Source organism: Euprymna scolopes, chromosome 1 (genome assembly GCF_053919585.1).
Source record: "Euprymna scolopes isolate OS-2025 chromosome 1, ASM5391958v1, whole genome shotgun sequence".
Lineage (NCBI taxonomy): Eukaryota > Metazoa > Mollusca > Cephalopoda > Sepiida > Sepiolidae > Euprymna > Euprymna scolopes.
The window spans coordinates 41,326,113-41,350,124 of NC_136482.1; the positions used below are offsets into that span (position 1 = coordinate 41,326,113).

Consider the following 24,012-nt stretch of genomic DNA (forward strand, 5'->3'; position numbering starts at 1 on the left):
TATACTTGATCTGACACATAAACAATTAATAAGAAAATATACCTCTGTTGGTAGTATAGAATTGTGTAACATATTAAACAAATCTAGAATCCGTTACGTCACAAACTATTTACCTTGTTAAATATCTCTCATATTACCGAACACAGTTTTAAAATTTTACTATTTTACTAAACTTCAAATCAAGAAAATATATGCCATAAGACATAAAATGTGCCTCAACTCAACATTACATAATATAAAGCGTCTTAGATTCAAAACAGCAGATTATAGTTTAAATATGACATTTATTGGGTTTATACAGAATTATGTGTTGAAACATCAATTTTTGCTCTGTGTTATAAATGTGCTACTTACATTCGCCCATTATTTATTCGTTGTGATCAAGCTATATGCCCGTCCCATCCTCCTCTATGATGGTAGACCGAAGTTGTACTTACGTAACTAACTCAAAGCTTAAATAAACCTATCATACAGACAAATTCGCGATTCATTGTGGACATTTGTTCCATTCTCATTCAATTTCGCCCATTGAGAAATTAGTTGATTTATAACCAACCTTGTTGCTATGAACGAGAAACATCTGTGTTTACTCGAAACAGGTATTGTGGACCGAGTTAGTACGCTATTCGCATATGATTGACGACTTACATTGTTTGTTCTTGTGCCTAAGTTATATATATATATATATATATATATATATATATATATATATATATATATATATACATATATATATATACATATATATATATATATATATATATTCGGAATGTAGGAGATTATATGATTATTACAGCAGTCAAACAGCGCCGCAGTTAACAAAAACCATGGCAGCCAACAAACCAAAGTTCGAGTCTTGATTTATGTCTTATTGATGAGCCTAAAATAGGGCGAAACTCGAGTCGTGGATTTGGGGTCATATATATATATATATATAAATATATATATATATATATATATATATATATATATATATATATATATATATATATATATACAGTGATGATCATATTTATTGGCACGGTAAAATAAAAGTTAAATTTTGTCTAATAAATTCTAAAAAAGGGATTAAATTAAAGAAAATAACAAAGTATATTATGTAGTTTTAACTGGCCTTTCCGATGCAGCAATCGGATTTTAGAAAAAATAAATAACAAAGGAACAACAAACATAATTGCAAAAAACCCTTGTTCAAAATTATTGGCACGGCTTTGTTTTTCTTTTAGTATCAGTATAATATAAACAATTTCCGGTTTACGTGCTTTCTGAACTTTTTTATAGCCATATTATGCTTGTTTAACGCTAATTCAGTGAATAATTTTTTTCAGATAATTTTTAGATAGCGATATATTTAAACTATTATAAGTGACTAAATTATAATTTTCAATCGCCATGGTTAAAACTAAGGAACACAGCGAAGACGTCAGGAAGCTTGTTGTAGCATGCCATACCAATGGGGAGGGCTATGATAAGATTTCAAAGAAGCTAACCCTTCCCAAATCCACTGTTAGAGCCATAATAAACAAATTCAAATCGCAAGGCCACGTTATGAGTTTAGAGGGTAGAGGGAGAAAAAGGATTCTTTCCCCAAGAGATGAACGGAAAATTGTTCGACAAGTAAAACAAAACCCAAGGATCTCTGTTGGGGAGATTGTTGATGAACAGAGCATTTTTGCAGTGAATGTATCTCGACATACAGTTGGTAGAGTTTTGAAGAGAGCTGGTTTAAAAGCATGTCGTCCGAGAAAGACTCCCTTATTGAAGCCTATGCACCTGAAAGCAAGGCTAGCCTTTGCAAAACGCAATATTGATAAAGATGTTGCATTCTGGAAACGTGTTCTATGGACTGACGAAACGAAAATAGAGTTATTTGGCCATAATAAAGTGTCTTATATTTACAGAAAATCTGGCGAAGCTTTCCTGCCTAAGAACACCATACCCACAGTGAAGCACGGTGGAGGCAGTTTGATGTTTTGGGGATCCTTTGCTGCCTCTGGACCAGGGCGACTTGTTAAGGTCACAGGTAGCATAAAAAAGGAAGATTATGTTAAAATATTGGATGAAAACATGAAAGACTCTGCTAAAGAGCTCTCACTTGGTCGTCGTTGGTGGTTCATGCAAGATAATGACCCAAAGCATTCGGCTAAACTGACTAAGAAATGGCTCGAGGACAATTATATTAATGTTTTGGAGTGACCATCACAAAGCCCAGACCTTAATCCAATTGAAAATTTATGGAGAACATTAACATTGAGGGTAATGCAAAGGAAGCCTAAGAATCTTATTCAATTGGAGGATTATTGTCAGGAAGAGTGGGCTAAAATTACTACTGAAGAGTGCAACAACTTGGTTGTAAACTATGAAAAGCGACTGAGGAAGGTAATCAAGGCCAAAGGCTATACAATTGATTATTAAATAAATCGTGCCAATAATTTTGAATAAGGGTTTTTTGCAATTATGTTTGTTGTTCCTTTGTTATTTATTTTTTCTAAAATCCGATTGCTGCATCGGAAAGGCCAGTTAAAACTACATAATATACTTTGTTATTTTCTTTAATTTAATCCCTTTTTTAGAATTTATTAGACAAAATTTAACTTTTATTTTACCGTGCCAATAAATATGATCATCACTGTGTGTGTATATATATATATATATATATATATATATATATATATATATACATGTATGTGTATTTGTGTATATTCATATGCTTGCACATATGTGTTTGTATGTGCGAACACCTCATTCTGCTTATTTGTTTTATTATATTGAGCAATCAGAGTCATAAATTATCTATCTACCAACGTTACATGAATGTCATTTTTCACGTGTATTTAATAAGGAATGATAGAAATGTGTTTTCTTTCATTAGGTTATAAATTCCTTTAGAATTTAAGAAACATGTTTCCACATTTGTAATTTCCAACTTAAAGTCAAGGGCGCTAATACGATACTCCCATGCCTCAATGTCAGATAAATATTTAATATTTCTTTTTAAATGTTCAGTTTACTTTTAAAGTCATATTCAAAATTAAATGTGTTACTCAGTTGATTCGTGCGTTTATAGCAGTTGTATTATCATGAAAGTCTTAATAAGCTGTGAGATATAACGTTTCGCCCATTATATATGTTTAGTTAAATCTGAAATAAAAACTTTTGTCGAATACGTTTAAAGAAAGTCGTCGTATCATGCTCTCAATCTGATCATACGAATAGATTATTCCAGTTGAGATCTTCAATTTAACACTAGTAGCAGAATGTCCCGTGTGAATATATATATATATATATATATAAATATATATATATATATATATATATATATATATATATATATACTGAGAGTCGTATATGTGTATATATATATATTGACAGTAGTCAAAACATTCTGTTTTGAAACACCCACGCACTCATAAGCACCCCATATATATATATATATATATATATATATATATATATATATATATATATATATATATATATATATATATATATATATACCGAATGAAATATACCGAATTTGTTTACAAACAATTTAAACATTTTAATCTTAACACTTAGTTCTGTTAATTTTCAAAATATATTTCTAATAAACTTACATGGAATAATATAAAAAGTAATCAACTACATATTGCTGCAACTCACCGATTTCTGTTTGTTTTGAGTCGATTTTAATAGAAATTCATATATTTGATAAGAAAAAAAAATGTAATAGGCAAAAGAAAGCGAGAAATCGATATTTATTGGTTGAAATCAAATTTCCTACGATATAATCTTCCAACAATTTTTTTATAAAATTCATTTCTAAGTCTACAGGGACATTATTAACGGAAAAATAAGATTGCCTTTTCTGAAGGAAAAAAAAAAGTTAAAGCCACTTTAAAGTATATATAACGGAATTTTCTACACGTATTTTAGATTAAATAATACAAATTCTCTACTATTTTATACGTTTTTGTATATAGCTTACATTTTTCAATCGGAACTGACAATTCATAAATCTTTTAAACTCACCATCCTAAGGCCATTTTGGTCTTCATAAGTACTAGCAGTTTAGTAAAAGCGTATATAGTCACACACGCGTTAAAACGTGAACTTTTACACATTTTCCATTTATTAAACTTTTTTCATGTATCAGAATCGGATATGTAAGTATAAGTGCATCTTTTTCTTTATTAATGTTATATGTACTTAACACGTAAAGGGCATTAAAGTCTTTGTATGCTTTGCGTTATTTTCTTTTTTTTTCTTTTGTAGACTTTAAAAAATCCATATTTAGGTGAGTATTTTTTATATATTATCACGCTCTCATTTTCTCCATTTATTCTCTCTCTCTCACTCACTCCTGCTCTCGCTCTCTCTTTATATATATATATATATATATATATATATATATATATATATATATATATATATATATATATATATATATATATATATAAAAATTACAATAAGTTTACCAAGGTAATCAAAAATATATTATAAATATTAAAGTGTTAATATTTACAAGTAAAATAAACTCAGCCAGATGTAAAAGCTCAATAAAACCGAAAAGGAAATAGAGCTTATAATATGAACAAATTATTAATAAAACATGTTAAAAGACATCTTGAAAAAGAGTTAAAACATATTTAATTTAAAAAAAGGAAGCACACGATAAGTGGATAGTCCTTAATCCGCGGTGTTTCGACGAAACACGCTCCTTCTCATCAGAGAGCAGGAATTAGCAAAATGCAGGATCGGATTTTGCATATAAAAGTATTTAATGAACCTACAAGTAAGTAACAGATATTACTTGGTTAAAAAAGGGTGATGTAAGGGAACAGGAGGCAAAAGAAAAATGATAAAAAGATTTCACATGAATGGATAGTCCGGTGAAGGGTAAAAATCCAAAAATGGTAAATCCAAAACGGTCGAATTTAAAATTTCAATCCAATTGGTAAATTCCAAATGGTCAAAAATAATCCAAAAGGCAGAGTTCCTTGGAAAAAAGCGCAAATGGAATGAATTCCAAATCATTAAAAGAAAACACTGGAGATAAAATTTTAAACACGTCTGTGAAGGCTGGATGAATCAAAAAAATAAAGGTTTAAAAAAGAAAAGCCGAAAAGGGGTGAAAGTTTAAATTTGAAAAGCAAGGTCAAACTGACCCAGACAAAAAGCGCGAATGTTAGCGTTAATAATTAGGTCATCTTAGATATGCACGTGAAAGTCCCAGAATTAAATTAAGAAAACTGATCAGAAGAACGAATAAATGACCAAGTTTAAGAAATGAGGCATCTGTTATATATATATATATATATATATATATATATATATATATATATATATATATATATATATATATATATATATATAGCTCTCCTACCTCTCTTTGCATGTTGAAAATGCTGCAAAGAGAGCTAGGAGAAGAGCGAGTGTACAAGCGGAACAGCCGGACGAAGCGGCAAATTGCATAACAACCTTCGTATGTCAAGGCTGTGGCAGACTATGCAAATCAAGAATTGGTCTCTACAGTCACACAAAAGGATGCAAACAGGCAACATCTTAATACGGCGCTGATTCATAGTCGTTTCGGCTGACGGATGCCACACACACACACACACACACACACACCCACACATACACACACACACATATATATATATATATACATGTATATATATATATATATACATATATAAAGTTTGTCCTTGCTTTTCAAATTTAAACTTTCACCGCTTTACGGTTTTTTTTTAACCTTAATTTTTTTAATTTATATATATATATATATATATATATATATATATATATATATATATATATATATATATATATATATATATATATATAGTAAGTTATAAAATATATATGGCGATTAAGCTACAGTGAATATTCCACGCTCCATCCATCTCTTATGCCTGAAGAGTCCTAGTGCTGATGAAACGCCGAAAAAATATATATGTATGTATGTATGCACCTATATATGTATGTATTATGTATGTATGTATGTATACATGCATATATTCATATATATATATATATATATATATATATATATATATACAACTAATATATATATATATATATAACTAATTCAATAGCTCACATACAATTAATATACGAAAGTATACATTCATGCACACACTTTAAGTATGCACTTTAAAAGTGATCAATACGTAGGTAGGGCTATTTAGTAAGTTATAAAATATATATGGCGATTAAGCTACACTTAATATTCCGCTGTCTAAACACCCTCCAATCACGATAACTTAAACGAGGTAAATACGCCTTTAGCCTCGATGTAGTGGCTCTCTACACCACAGTACCTACACACCCAGCAGTAGATCTTATCATCGACCACATCTCCTCATGCAACTTACACTGCTTCGGCCTCACTCCCTAAGACATCCACAAAGTTCTACTTATAATAGTAGGCAACACATACTTCACCTACCAACGCGAAACATACAGACAAATTACAGGACTACCCATGGGTTCCAGCCTCTCATGAATACTGGCCATCTCATGCATGGACACACTCGACGCCGAGCCGTCCACACGTGCGATTCGGTCATATTCCTCTCGAGATATGTCGATGATGTCCTGATCCTCACATCATCACGCCCCGATGATGAGAACATCTACGCTATTTTCTCCGATTCCGACCCACACATAGAATTCGCAATCGAACACCCCAGCGATGGCAGATCCCTATCGCTCCTAGACTTCAACCTAAAAATATCAGATGAAGGGACCGTCATTACTAAATTCTCCCGTAAACCAGCCGAAGTATATTTGTACACTACAACTCGGCCCTCCCTACTAAGGCCATCATCGGGTATGGTAGGAATGAGATCACCCGCATCCAAAACAAATGCAGCAAGCCAAAAGACAAGACAAAATGCAGAAAACGGTTCCACCGTGTCCTAGAGAAAAACGGATACCCTAGCACTGTCATTCAACACCTTTGGAACACGAGAAAACGTGTAAGAAACTTACCCACCAATACTTGCTTCCTTAAAACGCCCCATCTCAGCGACAAGATCACAACGTCTATCAGCAGGGCTATCAGAAGAGAGGGTCTCAATATGCAACTAGCCCACTCTGAGCCATCCCTTATACAGAAACTCTCTAAACGCAGGCACAACGAGGACCCACAACCATGCACATTAGCAAATTACCCCGCACACCCCGCAACAACCTGCCACCGTACACACGTAGTATCCAGACTAGAATGCTCTGCCTGCGCAAAATTCTACGTGGGTAGCACCACGAGACAACTACACATAAGAGTACAAGAACACACACAAACACAAGCATCATCATTCCGCAAACACCTCAACACCTGCAGAAACACTAATACATCTATTAAAGTCGATATTTTTGCCACAGAACGCAATATTGGGAATAAACGCATCATTACTAATATCCAAATTACGGCCAGAAATAAACAACAGACTGGAGTTCGGATCTTTAATCATTATATAACTTTACATACGGCTCCCACCTAAGACTTACCATTACAACCATAACCCATTAGAACAGATACCCCACTGCACACCGCTCACAGTCCAACTCACAATTCAGATAGAACATTACTACAATCCCCCCTCCCATATAAATTATATATATATATATATATATATATAGACATAAAAAATTAATAACAAAATAAAATAAATTTAATAAATTAAAAAAAGCAAAAAAAAAGTAAGCTAACTGAAGAAACACAAACCAAATAAAATGAAGTAAAAAAAAAGAAAATGATCCATATGCTACCACTTATAATTTCATAATAATTTCATAATTTCCCAATGCTCCCCTCCTCACCTATCTTCCTACTCTTGGCAATACTAACCTAAACACCTAGCTGCCGACTGGGAGCCCACATCCCCTCCTTTCTCACATGCCACTTCTGCTCTATCTTTCGATAGCTAACAGGACACAGCCTACGCGCGACTTACGTGACCTAGATAAACCTAGACCCCCCCCATATCAGCAGAAAAAAAATAATAGTAATAATGATGGACAACAAAATAGAGAACATACAAAATTAAAAAATGCTCACGCTAAGCAACAAGTTATACACCAAAAAAAAAAACGACAAATAAATACATAGAAATAAATAATAAGTATAAACATGTTAATTACCTAATAAGACCATACATACATCCTCTACTCACAGTTGGTCCGAGGCCCCACATAGCTACCCACCTTCCGCTCCATCATCTAGCATGCTTTGAATCGATCTGTTACGCCCACCATTTGAAAAGGTTTTTTTCCGAAATTAATAATGGATATTGTCGCATACATAACAAGTAAGGCATTCTACCTAATACAACTGAATAAATATATGCATAAATATATGTATTTAGTTATTTGTAAATCGCCACTTATTCTCGTCTTCTCAACAACTATATTTCATTCCTCGCATTGTGACAGCCTTCTAAATCTCTACTATATATATATATATATATATATATATATATATATATATATATATATTGGCAGTAGGGCATTATTCAATCACCTCTGATTGAACACGCAGAGTTATTCTTTTTTCCGATTTTTCTGATATCTATTCAATTCGCTGAGGGTTCTTTTTATTTCAGCTGGCGTGTAGTATATAATGGTGCCCAAAACTTATTGTTCAGCCAAATTCGTCTCAATTTATGTCAATCGGTATATCCGATCGCCGTCAGGAGTCAGACCAGAAAAAAAGATCAAACTAATAATATATCATACTAAATTTAAAATCTCCAATTCAACAATTAAAAACAATAATAATACTACACAACACTGAGACAAACTAGTGTAGTGTATAATTTATTTGCCTCTCTGAGGAATGCCTCCGAACCCACTCTAAAAACTCATAAACGCCTACATAGTCCACAGCACAATCACACTCTCCTGACGACTAACCAATCATGTAGCTAACAATCGCGCCATGAAACAACACCTAACACCCCATGATAAAAACCTAAAGTCGTCCGACATTAGAAATATCTTAACTGACAATACTAAAATTCGATACCTTAACAATTACACACGACGACTAAATAGAACCCATACTAATAAATAAAAATACTTCACCCCTCTTTAATCGTATCTCATTTAAGACCGAGACAAATATACTAATCGTATTTAAGAACTAACAAGGAACTAAATAACACAGTATAAATTAAGAAAGTCGAAATTAAAAATAGAACTTATTGGCCCCTAACCATTCTGCTCCCACCTTTATAACCAAGAATAAAAACACTCTATAAATACAGAAAGCCTAAAAAAGAAAAGAAAAAGAAAAGGTAACAACAACAATCGCTTCTGACGACGAACGGGTGAACCGATAGAAAACACTTGACAGGAATATGGCTGCAATAAAAATAGCCGCTCAGCGAATTTAAAAGATATTCAGAAAAAAGTATAATACTGCCATGTTCAATCGGACGTGCACGAATATATATATATATATATATATATATATATATATATATATATATATATATATATATATATATGCATGTATATATACATATATATATATATATACATATATGTATATATATATATTTATATATATGTATATATTGAGAATAATATATTAGCTGTTATTCTTGTACAAACATAACAATTATAATATTATGAAGCTATAATTCCCCACATCTGTATTTTTCAGTGTATTATATAGTCAATCAATCAATGACATGTTTGTTGATCCTCTCCCTGGACCTATTTTCTGCAAGTATGGGACCCATGTGTGGTATTACGCTGTCCCTCCATCATGTACCTGGTCTGCTTTTTGGCCGATTATGTTCACGATGTGTTCATCCTGTTGTCCTTATGAACATCTGTTGTAATGTCTGTCGACGTGACATGTCTATCTGTGTTTGGGTGTTTTGATGGCAGTATTCATGCCAATAACTCTTGTTTGTTAGCGGATTCATATCTTTGTCTTTCTGTTTTGTAGAGTGATGCCTTACATCATCCTCCCTATTTTCCTTTGTACAACTGCAAAGATTTCACTTTAGCGAGTTGCCAGAGCAAAGGTTTCACTACTGTAGATCATCGCAGGTAGTATATATTCAGTGAAAACCTCCCATTTGATTGGCATATTTGCTTTTCGGATTCGCATGATAATCTTTACTTTCTCAAAAGTTACCCGTCCCAATTCTACCATTCTCTTTATGTCACGGAGGAGATCTCCATCTTTAGTAATTTTCCCCCAAATTGATGTAGAGTTTAATTTCCTCAATTGTCTTTCCATCAGCAATTATTGAAGACTAGGCAGCTTGCTGGTTTAACATAACCTTGGTTTTGTTAAGATGCTTGTTTAGGCCAACAGGCTTGCTCTTATACTGTATGTCTTTTAGAATGTCATTTCATTTCTGAAGAGACTGTGGTATCAGTACTATATTATCAACGATGATGAGATCTAACAAGTTTTCGCCATCAATGTAAACTCCCCTACGCTCCCACTTAATCCAACTAATAATCACGTTATAGAGGAAGTCTGCGAAATGTTTGGCGTGATGTTGTCACCTTGTCTTGTTGCCTTCTCCAGCTTGATCTTGTTGCTCTCACAGTGGAGGATTAAATTAGATGTAATCCCACTTTACAGGTATTTCATATGTAGAGTCAGTTCCTTGGTTCAAGAGGGCACTGGACAGTTGATCAAACTCTATAAGAGTCGAACGCCTTTTCGTAATCCAAAAAAACACACAGTGGAATCTTGTATTATTTGGCTTTCTCTTGCAGTTGAATGACAGCCTGGAGATGGTCGTTGGTGAGGTAAGTTGCTTGTTCTCGCGGTTGATTACAGTCTAGTGTCCGTAGCATATGTTTAAACACGCCCTGAAAGAATACCTTGTATGTCACTGGCAGAAGGCTGATTTACCGATAGTTCTTGATATCTGCAGTCTCCTTTCTTATAAATGATCCCCACTGATGCATTCCTCTATTAATCTGAAAATTACCCGCTGTATAGATACTTATTAAACACATCAACAATAGGTTCACCACCGCGCTGTAGTATTCTTTAGTAACACCACCAACTCCTACAGCCTTACCTAATCTCATCCGCTTAATAACTACTCTCACTTCCGATTATAGGATGGGTGGAGGATGTTACTCAGATGTGGTCAGTGCATGAAGAATTGGAGTGTATCATCGGTTTTTAGTGGCGTATTATACACTTCACCTATAATACGCTATGTATATGAATATTCTCTTAAATATGACAGATGTTTTTAGTTGAACTCTGTTATTCATAGAGTATGTGATTAAGTATTGGATGTTGTCGTATTACTGCTACTAGGAGTCATATTTCTTTCTATAATATTATATTTATTTACTTACGCTTATAAACTTCTATATCGTGGAATGCAAAGTACATCATGTCACGAAGTCAAATGTCCAATGGCATTTAGTCTGTAGCAAAATCTACAGCGAACGACCAGCTTCTGTCCCTTGCTTGCAAACTGTTTCGACTGTTTATCTTTATTTATTTTTGGTCTCTTTATTCTTTTACCAGCAAGAGTTAAAATGTTAATAATTCTAAGTGTAGTTCTGCATCATGATCAAAACAATAAGACTTATAATTTGAGGAGTGTCTCTTAAGTCGTATTAAAATCATGACAAACTCTGTCACCGTTTTGTTTGCTATCTTTCGGCTATATCTTCATTTTTTAAAAATAAATATTCGTAGTAATATATGTAGCAGTTGTATTACATATGTGCATACGGGATAATTTTTAAGGAACACTCGTTATAATGAAGCAAATTAGACTCAAATTCGCCGAGTAGTTTTCTGGAACTTCAAGTGTATGGGAGTTCGATAGAGATAGATAATTGTTAAAATATAATATAAAATGTATATTGCTTTTTTTTGTTATCAAATGTATTTATCCGCATTTCATGTTGTTTTTATATTTCATGAAAAGCAATAAGTTTTAATTTGTCAAAATATGTATTATTTTGATTAATCAAAATACTATTCGCCTTGTGGTTGTTATTTTCATAACAATTTAATTGCATCAACTACCGCACCTTTTCAAATCCACTTTTTCGAAATCGTGTCAAACTTGGATATATCTATATGTTAAAACTATGAAATATCCATATAACACTATAGAATCTTTGGATCGAACTTAGGAATATTGAAGTTATAATCCGAAACCTATTGATTTCCAACTCAAGGATATTTGAATAAATTCAGATAATTGTAGACTCTACAACAGCTCAGGAATATTAATGTCTATATCTGAAATATACATCTTTTCATGTCCAGATAATTAGTATCGAACTCGAGTATTTAGAGATTTGACAATTATTGAATGTTGGAATAAACTCTGGAATCTATGCATTACTGATTTTGATTTAAATATACTCGATTTTTATAATGTACATGTGAAAAATCTTTTAGGAGAATACCTCAATCACAACGATGTGAAAAAAGAGCATAATGAGAATAGTAGTTCGGATATTAAAATAAAACATTTCGAAAAAGATAATATAATTTTTGTATTAAATTTTTTCCTATCTTTCTATTTTCTTTTTCAAATGCCCGGATCTGCTGACTTTCACCAACCCTGTTTTGAAACATATTCCAACTGCAACTCCGATCGAATCCTTGACAACACAACATAAATTATCCAACGATTTTCATAAATGTAATATATTATACATGTCCAATTTTCAACAATCTTCTTGAATGTATATTTTGTTTTTCTTACCGTACTCATGTTCTTAATAATATGAATATTCTTTTTATTTAATTATCTATTTTATATGATATACATATTTATTGATTTAATATTGAATCAACCATTCACTACTATTTTTAATACGATTAAAATCGTTTACGGTAAATTTCATCATTTTATTACGCTTGTTCGTGAATGTACTATATTCACCGCAATTTTCTTGTTTAACGCTGTATAATACATTTATAAAATTACTTTTTACTATGCATATATAACTTTAAAAATATTATTACATATCTTTCTCTTTATCTCTATAAACGTTTTGATGTAAAATTATCTTGGTGGTATTTGGTAAACGCCTGTATTTTTTATTATATTTTTTTAACGTATCTATTCGTTAATTTGAACTATTTCTTTATTTTCTTTTATTAACATACTTATATTTACATGAAATAAACGGTAAACGTGTTTTTGTTTCATAAACGTATTTTACACACATATATATATATATATATATATTTATTTAATCCTTTTACCTATTTTTGTTCAGTTGATACTTTTCAGCAAAATGTCCAAATCATTCCAGAGCTTAGACCTGTTCTATATTCTTGCGATCTTCTGGCAAACTATATTTTACAACGGAGCTGAAGCCTTCACAAATTACAATTGTAACTTCCCTGACTTCCTTAACGTTCCCGACGGATGGGGAGTTAACTATTCAGATGGCCGGTACACAGCCACCATTATGCGGGGGCAGCTGGATGCAAAATCTTGCATAAAACAATGTCAAGAGTACGTAAGGTACTGCCAAGAAGAAAGAGAAAACGGAAAGTTTGTTGTTTCACAGGTGAGCCACTCCAATGAAATCATACATGTGTATTTATTATGTATCCATGATTTTTGCGTACGAATACGGAATATATAAGGTTATTTCGTATTTTGTTCTGAAATAGAAATAGAACACCACATAAAGCACCACCTAACGATTATATATTACATTTTTTTTTATATAGCTGCCAAACTACATTTTTATATAAATTCATTTAGATTTTACCAGAAATATCTTTAAAAATTCAAGAGCATTAATATTTTTTGTTTTTGTAATAAATTATAAACGAGTTATTCTCGTTACTGTAGAACGCTTGATAAAGACAACATGACAAAACAGATACTAATACAAAAAAAATTGTAAAAAATGACAAAAAAGATACAAAGGAACAGTGGATAATGATGCAGCATGAGAAGATGAAGGGGTGAAGAGAGCATAAAAAATATGTAAAAAAAAGAAATTATGTACATACATTAGTATCTTCATGATATTTTTGTCTGAGATCCGGTGAAAGTCAAGCTTATAGAACCAGAACGTAAAAAAACGGGTTACATTTGTTAGTATGTAGTCAGAATCTGTGTAAATAATGTTTGCTTGTTTCCTGTTAATATATATTTATAGTGGTTTACGTCGGAAAAGGAAACCATCACCCAATATAATTAGATGACAAGTTGGAGTAAATAAATGACGTTATAATTTACCAAGGATAAATGTCAATCATTACAATGATAACATGCACGGCAGAGACTGGGCTAACATATATATATATATATATATATATATATATATATATATATATATATATATATATGTATATATATATATGTATATATATATATATATATATATATATATATATATATATATATATATACAAGCAATTATGTCCAGCTTTCTTCGGACTCTATGCACTGTTCGTAACGTCATGTGCATATATATATATATATATATATATATATATATATATATATATATATATATATATATATATATATATAGGTTTTACTCATCGGAAATTTCAGGTGTATAGATCCAAAATTAGCGGAGGAGTTTGGTAATCTGCAAAGGCAACGCTTTCAACTTTTACTTTTGACAGCCAGATTTTCGCCCAAAGCCTAATTAAAAAGTGTGTGCATGTTTGATTACCCTTTATGTAAAATTATAAATCTTTATACCAAACATTTGCTAAATAGTTTGATAGAGACCGCAACCGTAATATCTCTAGAACAGCGACCCCTTTCGAAATCAAACTTCTGACCAAAAACCGATTGAAAACTTGTAATATGTCTGAATACACTTAATGTAAAAATTTCAAATGTTTAGACCAGAAATTGCGAGAGATCAATTTTTAAAAATATTTTGACCACGATTATTACCCCTTAAAATTTACTATTTTGGGCTTAAATCAGAATGTTGGAACGTGAAAGTGGTAGCCTAGTCTTAAAAACGTGTTATAATATTTTATTGGGTTTAAACTTGTCAGCTGTAACATTCGATTAAGTAACAGAATTATGTAATTACGTCATAAACTATGTGTATATAATTCATTATATATATATATATATATATATATATATATATATATATATATATATACGTACACCTATATAGGTTGATATAAACATATATGGCATTTAAGCTATCCAGAATCTTCCGCGTTATTACTCCAAAAGTATTGTAAGGCCAATATGAAAAGACGTCGTCTTATTTATTGTTTTATGCATCCCGGTGGTGTTTAGGTAAGGAGGATAAGCAATAAGATCCAGTTGTATATCTACTTGTAAGATAACGTTTTCATCAGCCAATGGCGGTACGTCTCCGCGACAAAAGTATGTCTTACATCATATTCATATTTTATTATTCCGCTTTTTTTTTACCAGGAAACATATTTTTCTATTAGGAATAAGATGTAATTGTATATGTACTTTTATAACTAACAGCCTAGGTCCATAAATAGTGTTAACACTCCTAAAAGAAAATCCGCATATCGATAAATAAATTTTTATAACTTCTCCCAATTTTTTTTATGAGGGTTCATGAATAATATTACCTCCGGTCGGAAATAGTTGGTGCACAAACATTTTCAGTTTGGTCGGAAATACTTGGTGCATACAAGTTTCAAGTTTTATAAGGCAGTACTTTCGAAAGAAAATACAGGTTAACCAAATAATTATACTTAATTAAATTGACAATTGATTGTACGTACATTTTTACAATGTATTATTAAATGAATATTAAAAAAAATAATGCAAAAAAGCTAAAATATCTAACAATTTATTCAATTATGCTAATTTACATTTCAATTTTTGGAAAGTTTTCCTTTTCTTTCTAGCTGTGCTTTTGACATGTTCTGAAGCCTGTAATTGTTGCCACCATCAGCCAAAATTGTCTCCTGCAATGTCAGGAAAATGTTGTTCAACTTTGATTTTTCTAATTCTAAGCTGGTTTTAACTGCTTCAATTAATTCATCAATATTCTTAGGAGCTTTTTGGTGTTGAATGGATTGGATTGGATTGAAGTAACCTAGGTCAAGCACATTCAAATCCAGACTGTTTGTAGGCTGGTTAACCAGTTCAATATTCAGCCCTAATCTCTCCGATTCTTATTTAAACACCGGGTCCGTTGGAGGTGCGTGTGGCTTAGCATTGTATTGTTGAATTATTATTTGTTGTGCAATGGATCCACCTGGCCATTCGTTCTGTGTGGAAACAAAGATGTTTTCAATAAGGAATTCACAAATCTGAATTTTTGTGATTATATCCATGACTTTAGTTACCATTGTTTCAGCAGGCCTGTTTCTACTGTTACGTTTAGCCGGCTTTTGTTTGACAAATGGCCAAATTCCAACCTTCCCGTGAAAGGAACATTTGCGATGTGGATGCCAACGGGGTCGAGCCAGGGCAGCAAGAAATATTACCTTTGTAATGAAACGCTTGCTATTAATGGTTCTAAAAGGGTCATGTTCGTCTTTGCCTAAATAAAATGCCCTTGCATTTTGCGTTTATGTAAATCCATTTATCATCAATATGTATGATATCAAACATAAAGTTCCTCGACTTAAATCCAACTTCGAACGGCAAAACTCAACGCCACATTTCATGTTTTCTATCTTGAGAAGCGGTTTTACAGCATTTGAATGTGCCCAGATTTCGCCATCTTTCATCCTTGCTATGAATGTTGTCTCAGGTATTCCACATGATTGAGTAGTAGGCCTAAAAGTGGTTCTTTATCTCAAGGGAATGGTGTTTTTTTGCCAACTGTGAACCATAGTCTTTCTTTTTTTCAGCCAAAGAGAAACTTACGGCTCAAAGAATCCATTGGCACCGATATATCGGACGAACAGTTTAGTGCTCGTGACCAAATTCTGCCTACAGTATTTCTTCTTATACCGAATTTTGTGGCAACATCTTTGATTGCACGTCGTTCTAGAATGCGCCCTTTAGACCTTTGTAGCAACACTTGCAGAACTGCTGTTCGTCTTGAATTTTTCAAGTCTCTCTTATCACTTCTCTTTTAAGCTTCCACATTGGCATCAGCTACATTTTCCATATTTATATAGCCACTGCGGGTATTTTTAAAAATAGATTATATAACAGACAACAAATAAATGTGCATGGAGTAAACTCTAAATGAATTTTAGAAAGAAAACTTTTCTTTTTCAATTAAGCATGCCCTAATGCACTACCAGTACCCCCTAAAACATTGAAATGGTGCGTGACAAAACGTAAAACGCGAAAGTTTTTATTCTGCACCAACTATTTCCCACCGGAGGTTGTAATAATTAGATTAATAATAATAATACTATTGAAATGACAATATTTACCCCTCACTATATATATATATATATATATATATATATATATATATATATATATATATATATAAACACACACTCCCATATATGTATATATATATATATATATATATATATATATATACATATAAAATATATATATATATATATATATATATGTATAAATACGCAACCCCCCATATATACATATATATATATATATATATATATATATATATATATATATATTTATATTTATATATATATAAAGTGAACGTGTCTCTGTGTGCATCTCTGTGTGTTTCTGTGTACATTTCCCTACGCAATAACTCTGTCAATGTTTAGTCTACAGTCTCGAAAGTTGATATACAGGGTACTGAGATTTGGGAAAATTGATGTAATCGGTTTATGGCCAGATATTATTCGATTAAGGCGTCAAAGTTCAACGATTTGACCTTTGAGACCTCTACCAAACAATTTTGGGTCTATGCACTTGAAATTTTAGACATGGATCTAACTTAATAACTTGATTTGAGCCCAAAACAATAAATTTTAAGAGGTCATAATAGTAACAAATTACAAATTAATCGGACAATTTCTGGTATAAATATTTGAAATTTTACATAAAGGGTATTCAGATATAGGTCAAGCTTTTTCATCAGTTTGGGTCGAAAAATTTTAGTTACCAATATATAAGTGTATGTACGTATGCCTGTTTGCATGTCTGCCTTAAACTTTGAATAGAGGTGACGGACTTTACCAAGATCAGTATCGTTTTAGAGTTCGAACTTTCATACGATAAATATCGAATAATTGGCTAAACACATTATATCTTCCCCATTGAACAAGGCACTTTTCCACAGGGGGTCACTTTTTTCGCCGATATTTTTGAAAGTTATGCTCTCCTTTAGATTGTCTAAACGTAATTAAAAAAAAATGTAACTTCCGGCTTGGCGGTGGTCGTAACAGCATAAACGTTAGGTTTAACCCCGTTCTTTTCCTCCTTTGCGGTACAGGTTCGAGACTGCCTTCCTACTACCACTTTTTTTTGCTCAACATACACATTCAATATATATATATATATATATATATATATATATATATATATATATATATATATATAAAGCAGTAGTCACCAACAATGTGTATTTTTTAACATTATTTTATTATTCCGTGTCTTGGCTTTTCATATTCGTTTTTACGCGCGTTTCAGACGTTCTGTGAAGCGTCCTCGTCAGAAATTATTTTAAAATGTGTTGGAGATGTAAAAATGGCAATTTTCGTAGTTCATTTGACGTGTTTCCAAGGGGTGGAGGCTTGTAAGTGTGTATTATTCATTAGCATGTTCAATTTTTATTACTCTTTTATTGGGCTTGTCGAGGCCGATGACCTGGCTGTAGTCGCTCTCTCTTCCTGTTAGTGTTTTTTCTTTTCCTTTAGGGTGGGGTAGGGTGTGTGTGTGCGCGTGTGTGTGCGTGTGTGTGTTTGTTTTTATTGGTTTGAGAATGTGTATACTGTTTTATAGTATTATGAGTTTATGTATTTCCTAGGAAGGTGACTGTGATCCGAGGTCGTTACTAATGTGTATGTGTGAGGAATGAGGACCAGCTCTTCTGAAATAAGGGTAGGGGTGCTTTCATTCTATTTTGATATTTATTTTTTGGATTCTTGGATTTTAGTATTGCGATTTTTCGTTTTAGTCTTTTCGGGTATTCCTTATATTATGTTTGTTTAGAAAGAGGGGTGTATTTAAAATATGTATAGGGATTTTTTAATGTTTCTATTTATTTGTCCCCCCCATGTGGGTATGGCCAGACCCAGGATCGGTTCATAGTGTGGGAAAGATGTTGTTCCCCAGAGGGGGGCAATTGGAGAGGTATAGGTATGGGAGGGGGATGATAGAAGGGATGATAGTTGTTTCAGTCATTAGGGGGTTCTCCTCCACTGGCTGAGGAGGGAGCGAGGTGTTGGAACATATATTATACTATGGTTCTAGGTGTTTCCTTGTGTTGGTGGTTTCGAGGTTAAGTAGTGTTGGTATTGTTCAGTGTGTTGTATTAGAGATAAGGGTGTTATGTCTTTGTGTGTTTGTATGCGCGCACGTGTGTGTGTTTTAATGTGTCGGTTCTGATTTATGTGTGGGTGTGTATATGTGTGTGTGTATGGATGTGCATGCAAGTGTACCTTGCATTTCATGTTTTTGTGTGATGATATTAGGCTCTGTTCAGTTCAGGAGTGAATCCGGTGATGAAGTGTTTTTTCCTGTGTAAGTAAATAAAAATAATTGTCTGTTTGGAAGATTGGCATTATTTTGAAGCTGTTTCCACTGCATGTGTGTACGTGTTTTGAAACATAGGGGTGTCTGTTATCTGCAATTTTGATGTTGCTTTTATGTAAGGCCACGAAATATTTCGCGTTTCATGCACTCTAGGACTCATAAGTATAAACCTTAAGCCTGAGGAGTCCTAGAGTTGATGAAACACGGAATATTCAGTGTAGCTTAATCGCTATATTTATATATATATATATATATATATATATGTATATATTATATAAATTACTAACTAGCTCTACCTACGTATTGAGCACTTTTGAAGTACATACTTAAAGTTTACGCATGACTCCATACTTTCGTATATTAATTTTATGTGAGTAAATTAAGTAGGTATTTATATTTCTATATTTGAAAATAATGTAACACAAAATATTATTGTTGTGGTGGCGATGAAGTCGCTGAATGTGTCTTAGATATCGACGAGATTTTTTTAAGGATTTATCACGCGGAAAGTTTCCGAGATGCTTGGAAATGTTGAAGTCTATAGGATGTGATGCCTGGAGAGCATTACAGATAAGACACAATGTTCTATCCCAATTTGTTCCGTTCTGCAAGGTAAATTTAGCAACATCCGGTCCAGCATTGTCGCTTTCGGTCTATATGATTTACTCGTCCACACCCAATTGAAGTAATTAAATCAATTGAGTGACCCTCCATTAACGTTAGTAAACATATGTTCGAAGTGTGTATTCTTAGTATTTGGGGTAGGTTTTGTTTAGTAGTAGCCGGTTTCTCTAAGTGTTTTATCATGCACGATGTACTGAGAAAGCGCATGACCGGTGTATCAGACATGATCATGATCTGTCTAGTTGTATTGCAATAGTAATCGCACGCACTAGAAGTGATTTTATGTGCAACACCTTCGGTATCGTGCGTTTATAGTACATCACCTTATGATATGCTTTAGTTACCTGATACCAGGAAGAGTTATTCCTGGGCTCACAACTCAACTGCCATATCGCGTGGAAGTTGTTGAAGGTATTATTGTGGATGTTCTAATGCAGTTAATCAATTTGTTAACCTTTCTACCGTAATTCTTTCATCTGCATTAAAAAAAAACTGTAATGTATGGGATCGAAGACGACCAAACAGTCAGTATTCCGTTTTTTGGCGCAATTCTGGCATTTGTAGGTGTCATTGAGCTTCGTCGGCGTCTAATAAATAACTGAACCCACTTTTCATCGCTAGTCAGAATTCGGGTCATTCTTCTTGCGTAAAAGAAGGGAAGGTGACACTACATAAAAGCGTTTATTTGTTTATTGTTTAATTTCTGATACACCTAGTGATCAAGTTTGGTCTTTCCTATTTCTCTTAAGTGGTTTTAAATCATCGTGTACATCTAATTCAAATACACGTTTTCAAACAGTTGTGCGATGATTGGCTCTTACTAAGGATCTTTACTGATCGGTGTAAACATCTGATGGCTGACCACTACGCTCATCATTTTAAAGACTCTTGTCCACGCCACGAAATTACTTTAACGAGGATTGTACTGTGCGTGTAAAAAAAAAAGAATGATGTGTTGGTATCGCGAACTGTTTCAACAGCTTTTCGGCTTAGCTTGGATTTAAATACGAAACTTGTGCGAATATAGTTTTATTGGATCATAAGGAGCTTTCACACAGGTCATAACATATCTCTACTTGAAAACAGCCTGTGGTGTTCTCTGGAAGCTGAGTGACAACAAGTCTCCCCAGGTTTCCAGTACTCTCCCCTCGTTCGATAACATTTGCAAATAAATTTGCATTATCGCAATAGTTGCTTGCCATTGGTTTCTCATTGGAAGGGGCTATTGGTTTTCACTGGAATTCTGATGGCAATAATCCTCCCCAAGATCCCAGTTGTCTTTGCACTTATCCGATGAAGCCTGGTCAGTTCCTCGATCTTTCCTTCTTCCTTGATTTTACTTGGTTATTGGTGCTCACTCTTGTATTTGGGGGGTATAAGTGTTCCAAAGGGAGGAGTATGTGGGTTGGGTTAGAGAACATAGATAGGCGGCTTCAGTATTCTTGGTTCCATGTAGTGTTTCACGTTTTGCTTTAGCAACATTTCGTCTCGCCCGCGCGTATTGCTCCTGTGTGCTAGTTCCCACATTCAATGAGTATTCTTAATATTAAAGCTGTTTTCATTATTGTTGTTCGTTGAATTTTTCCAGTCATACCTTTGATTCCAATTTCTTCCATTCTTTTTTCAAAGTTTTTTTTGATTGTTCCTAGTGTTCCTACTATGATAGGTATTTTTTTTTTTACTTTCTTCATCTGTCATATAAATTTTATCTTCGGTTTGCTCTGTGTATTTGATCCGTTTCTTTTTTTTTTCTTTGATATTCACCCTGTGGTCAGCTGGAGCAGCAAACTCTACGATTTGACAGGACTTTTATTTCTTGTTAATTATTACGACATCCGGGCTTCTTCCTTGGATGGGTTTATCAGTGTGTATCTCTGTCCTTTAGGACTTTGTGATTCTCGTTTTCAAGTACTGTTTCCGGCTTATGTTTGTACCACTTATCTGTGCGTTCGAGATACAGTTGTTTGCATAATTCCACATGTATTACGCTTCCCACTTCGGTGTGTCTATTCTTGTATTTGGGGGGGGGAAGTTTGCTGCATTCACTTATTATATGGTATATCCTTTCGTTTCTTTTTTTCCAAAAAGTCTGCATTTGCTGTTTCCTTGTTTTATCGATCTTTGCTTTGATGTGATTTGTTCTTATCGAGTTGTCTTCTGCTGCACTTATTAAAGATTCAGTTTCTCGGTTTATGTGTATTTTCGCATCCATGTCAAAGTGTTTTCGTCCCTGTAGTCGTTTCTCCTCCCATTTTTCTTTTCTTGTCTTATCCTTTTTTTTCCCTATTTTCTGTTTTATTAAATTTTTCCGTGTCTCTTGCTGCTATGATTATTTTTTCAGTATTTTGCATTAATAGATTTCTAGTTATTTTCTGTGGTCATTCACACAGTATTCAATACTAATCAGTCCCTTCCCGTCAGCTTTCCTTTTTAAGCAAAGTCGGTCAGCATCGTACTTCAGGTGCGTTATGCATGATTATAAGCTTCCTGGTCTTCTGATCCAGCTGCATCAGATCTTCTTTAGCTCACCCTATGATCGATTATTATTATTATTATTATTATTATTATTATTATTATTATTATTATTATTATTATTATTATTATTGTTATTATTACTTTTATTATTAATGTTATCATTATTATATCTTTAATTTTTTCTTAATGAAAATTGTAAAAAATGTTAATTTTTAATATTTAACGCTAAATTTTTATGTCTATTTTTTCCCCTTTCTCTCTCTCTCTCTCTCTCTCTCTATATATATATATATATATATATATATATATATATATATATATATATATATATATATACAGTGCCACGCAAAAGTATTGGATACATACCATTTTCTTCATAACTTTAAGTAGCGTTCAAGATTTTACCTACAATTTGGTCAGTATATTCTTATTACTATTCTAACTAATATTTGGGGTAGTAATTACAAAATTAAAGTTAAGAAACTTTATATTAAAGGAAAAATATAAATTAACTAACGCAAAATATTGGATACATTGATATAATATTTAGCTGCACAGCCTTTATTGAGTTCAATAGCTTCCGATGGCTTTCTATATTTGTACACCTGTATTTTGCAAAGACATGCAGGTATTTTGCGCCATAGTACTTTGCAGAACTTTTCTAGATGTTGAATATTTTGTGGATCCTTCTTGTGAACATTGATCTTCAATATATTCCACAAATTCTCAATTGGGTTGAGGTCTGGAAACTGACTAGGCCAAATAAGAACGTCACTTCCTAATTTCTAAGCCATTCTTTGGTTAGTTTGGCAGTAAGCTTGAGATTATTGTCCTGCTGAAACACGAAATTGCTATTATGTCCCAACAAATCAGCAGATTTCTGGACGTTTTTCTCCAGAAATCCTCCCGTGCACACGTCCATTAATTCTACCATTGATGATTCCTTGTTCACCAGTACCTTTGGATGAAAAACACCCCCATACTATAATTGAACCACCGCCAAACTTTACCGTAGGAATGGTATTCTTTTTGTTATAGGCGGTGCCATTTTTACGCCATATATGTGTTGTTGTGTTTCTTCCAAAGATTTCAATTTTCGTTTCGTCTGACCAAATTACCTTATTCCAAAATTCTTGGGGTTGTTCCCCATATGTTTTAACATAATTCAAACGTGATCTAACATGTTTAAGCTTCAATAAACTTTTCTTGATACAAAACGTTCACGATTTAGATCACTAGTGATTGTATCTTTGCTCCCATTAGTCCCAGCTTCTCTGAAGTCGGTTTGAATTTCACCACAATTAAGACAATATCTTTTGTACCATTCTGCTTA

At 32.9% G+C, this 24,012-nt stretch overlaps 1 protein-coding gene across 5 annotated transcripts in view; it reads left to right on the forward strand.

Moving 5' to 3' along the window:
* Window positions 1–24,012, forward strand: part of LOC145293851 (uncharacterized) — a 3,143,230-nt gene that overhangs the window by 3,113,815 nt on the left and 5,403 nt on the right. For 4 of the 5 annotated variants that reach the window (XM_080140596.1, XM_080140684.1, XM_080140956.1 and 1 more), the window contains 2 exons: window positions 4,255–4,276; window positions 13,245–13,527. In XM_080140596.1, the coding sequence (XP_079996722.1) occupies window positions 13,249–13,527 (279 nt within the window). In that variant the 5' untranslated portion in view covers window positions 4,255–4,276; window positions 13,245–13,248. Of the gene's footprint in view, window positions 1–4,254; window positions 4,277–13,230; window positions 13,528–24,012 lie in introns of all 5 variants that reach the window. The other variant, XM_080140773.1, reaches the window with a different exon arrangement.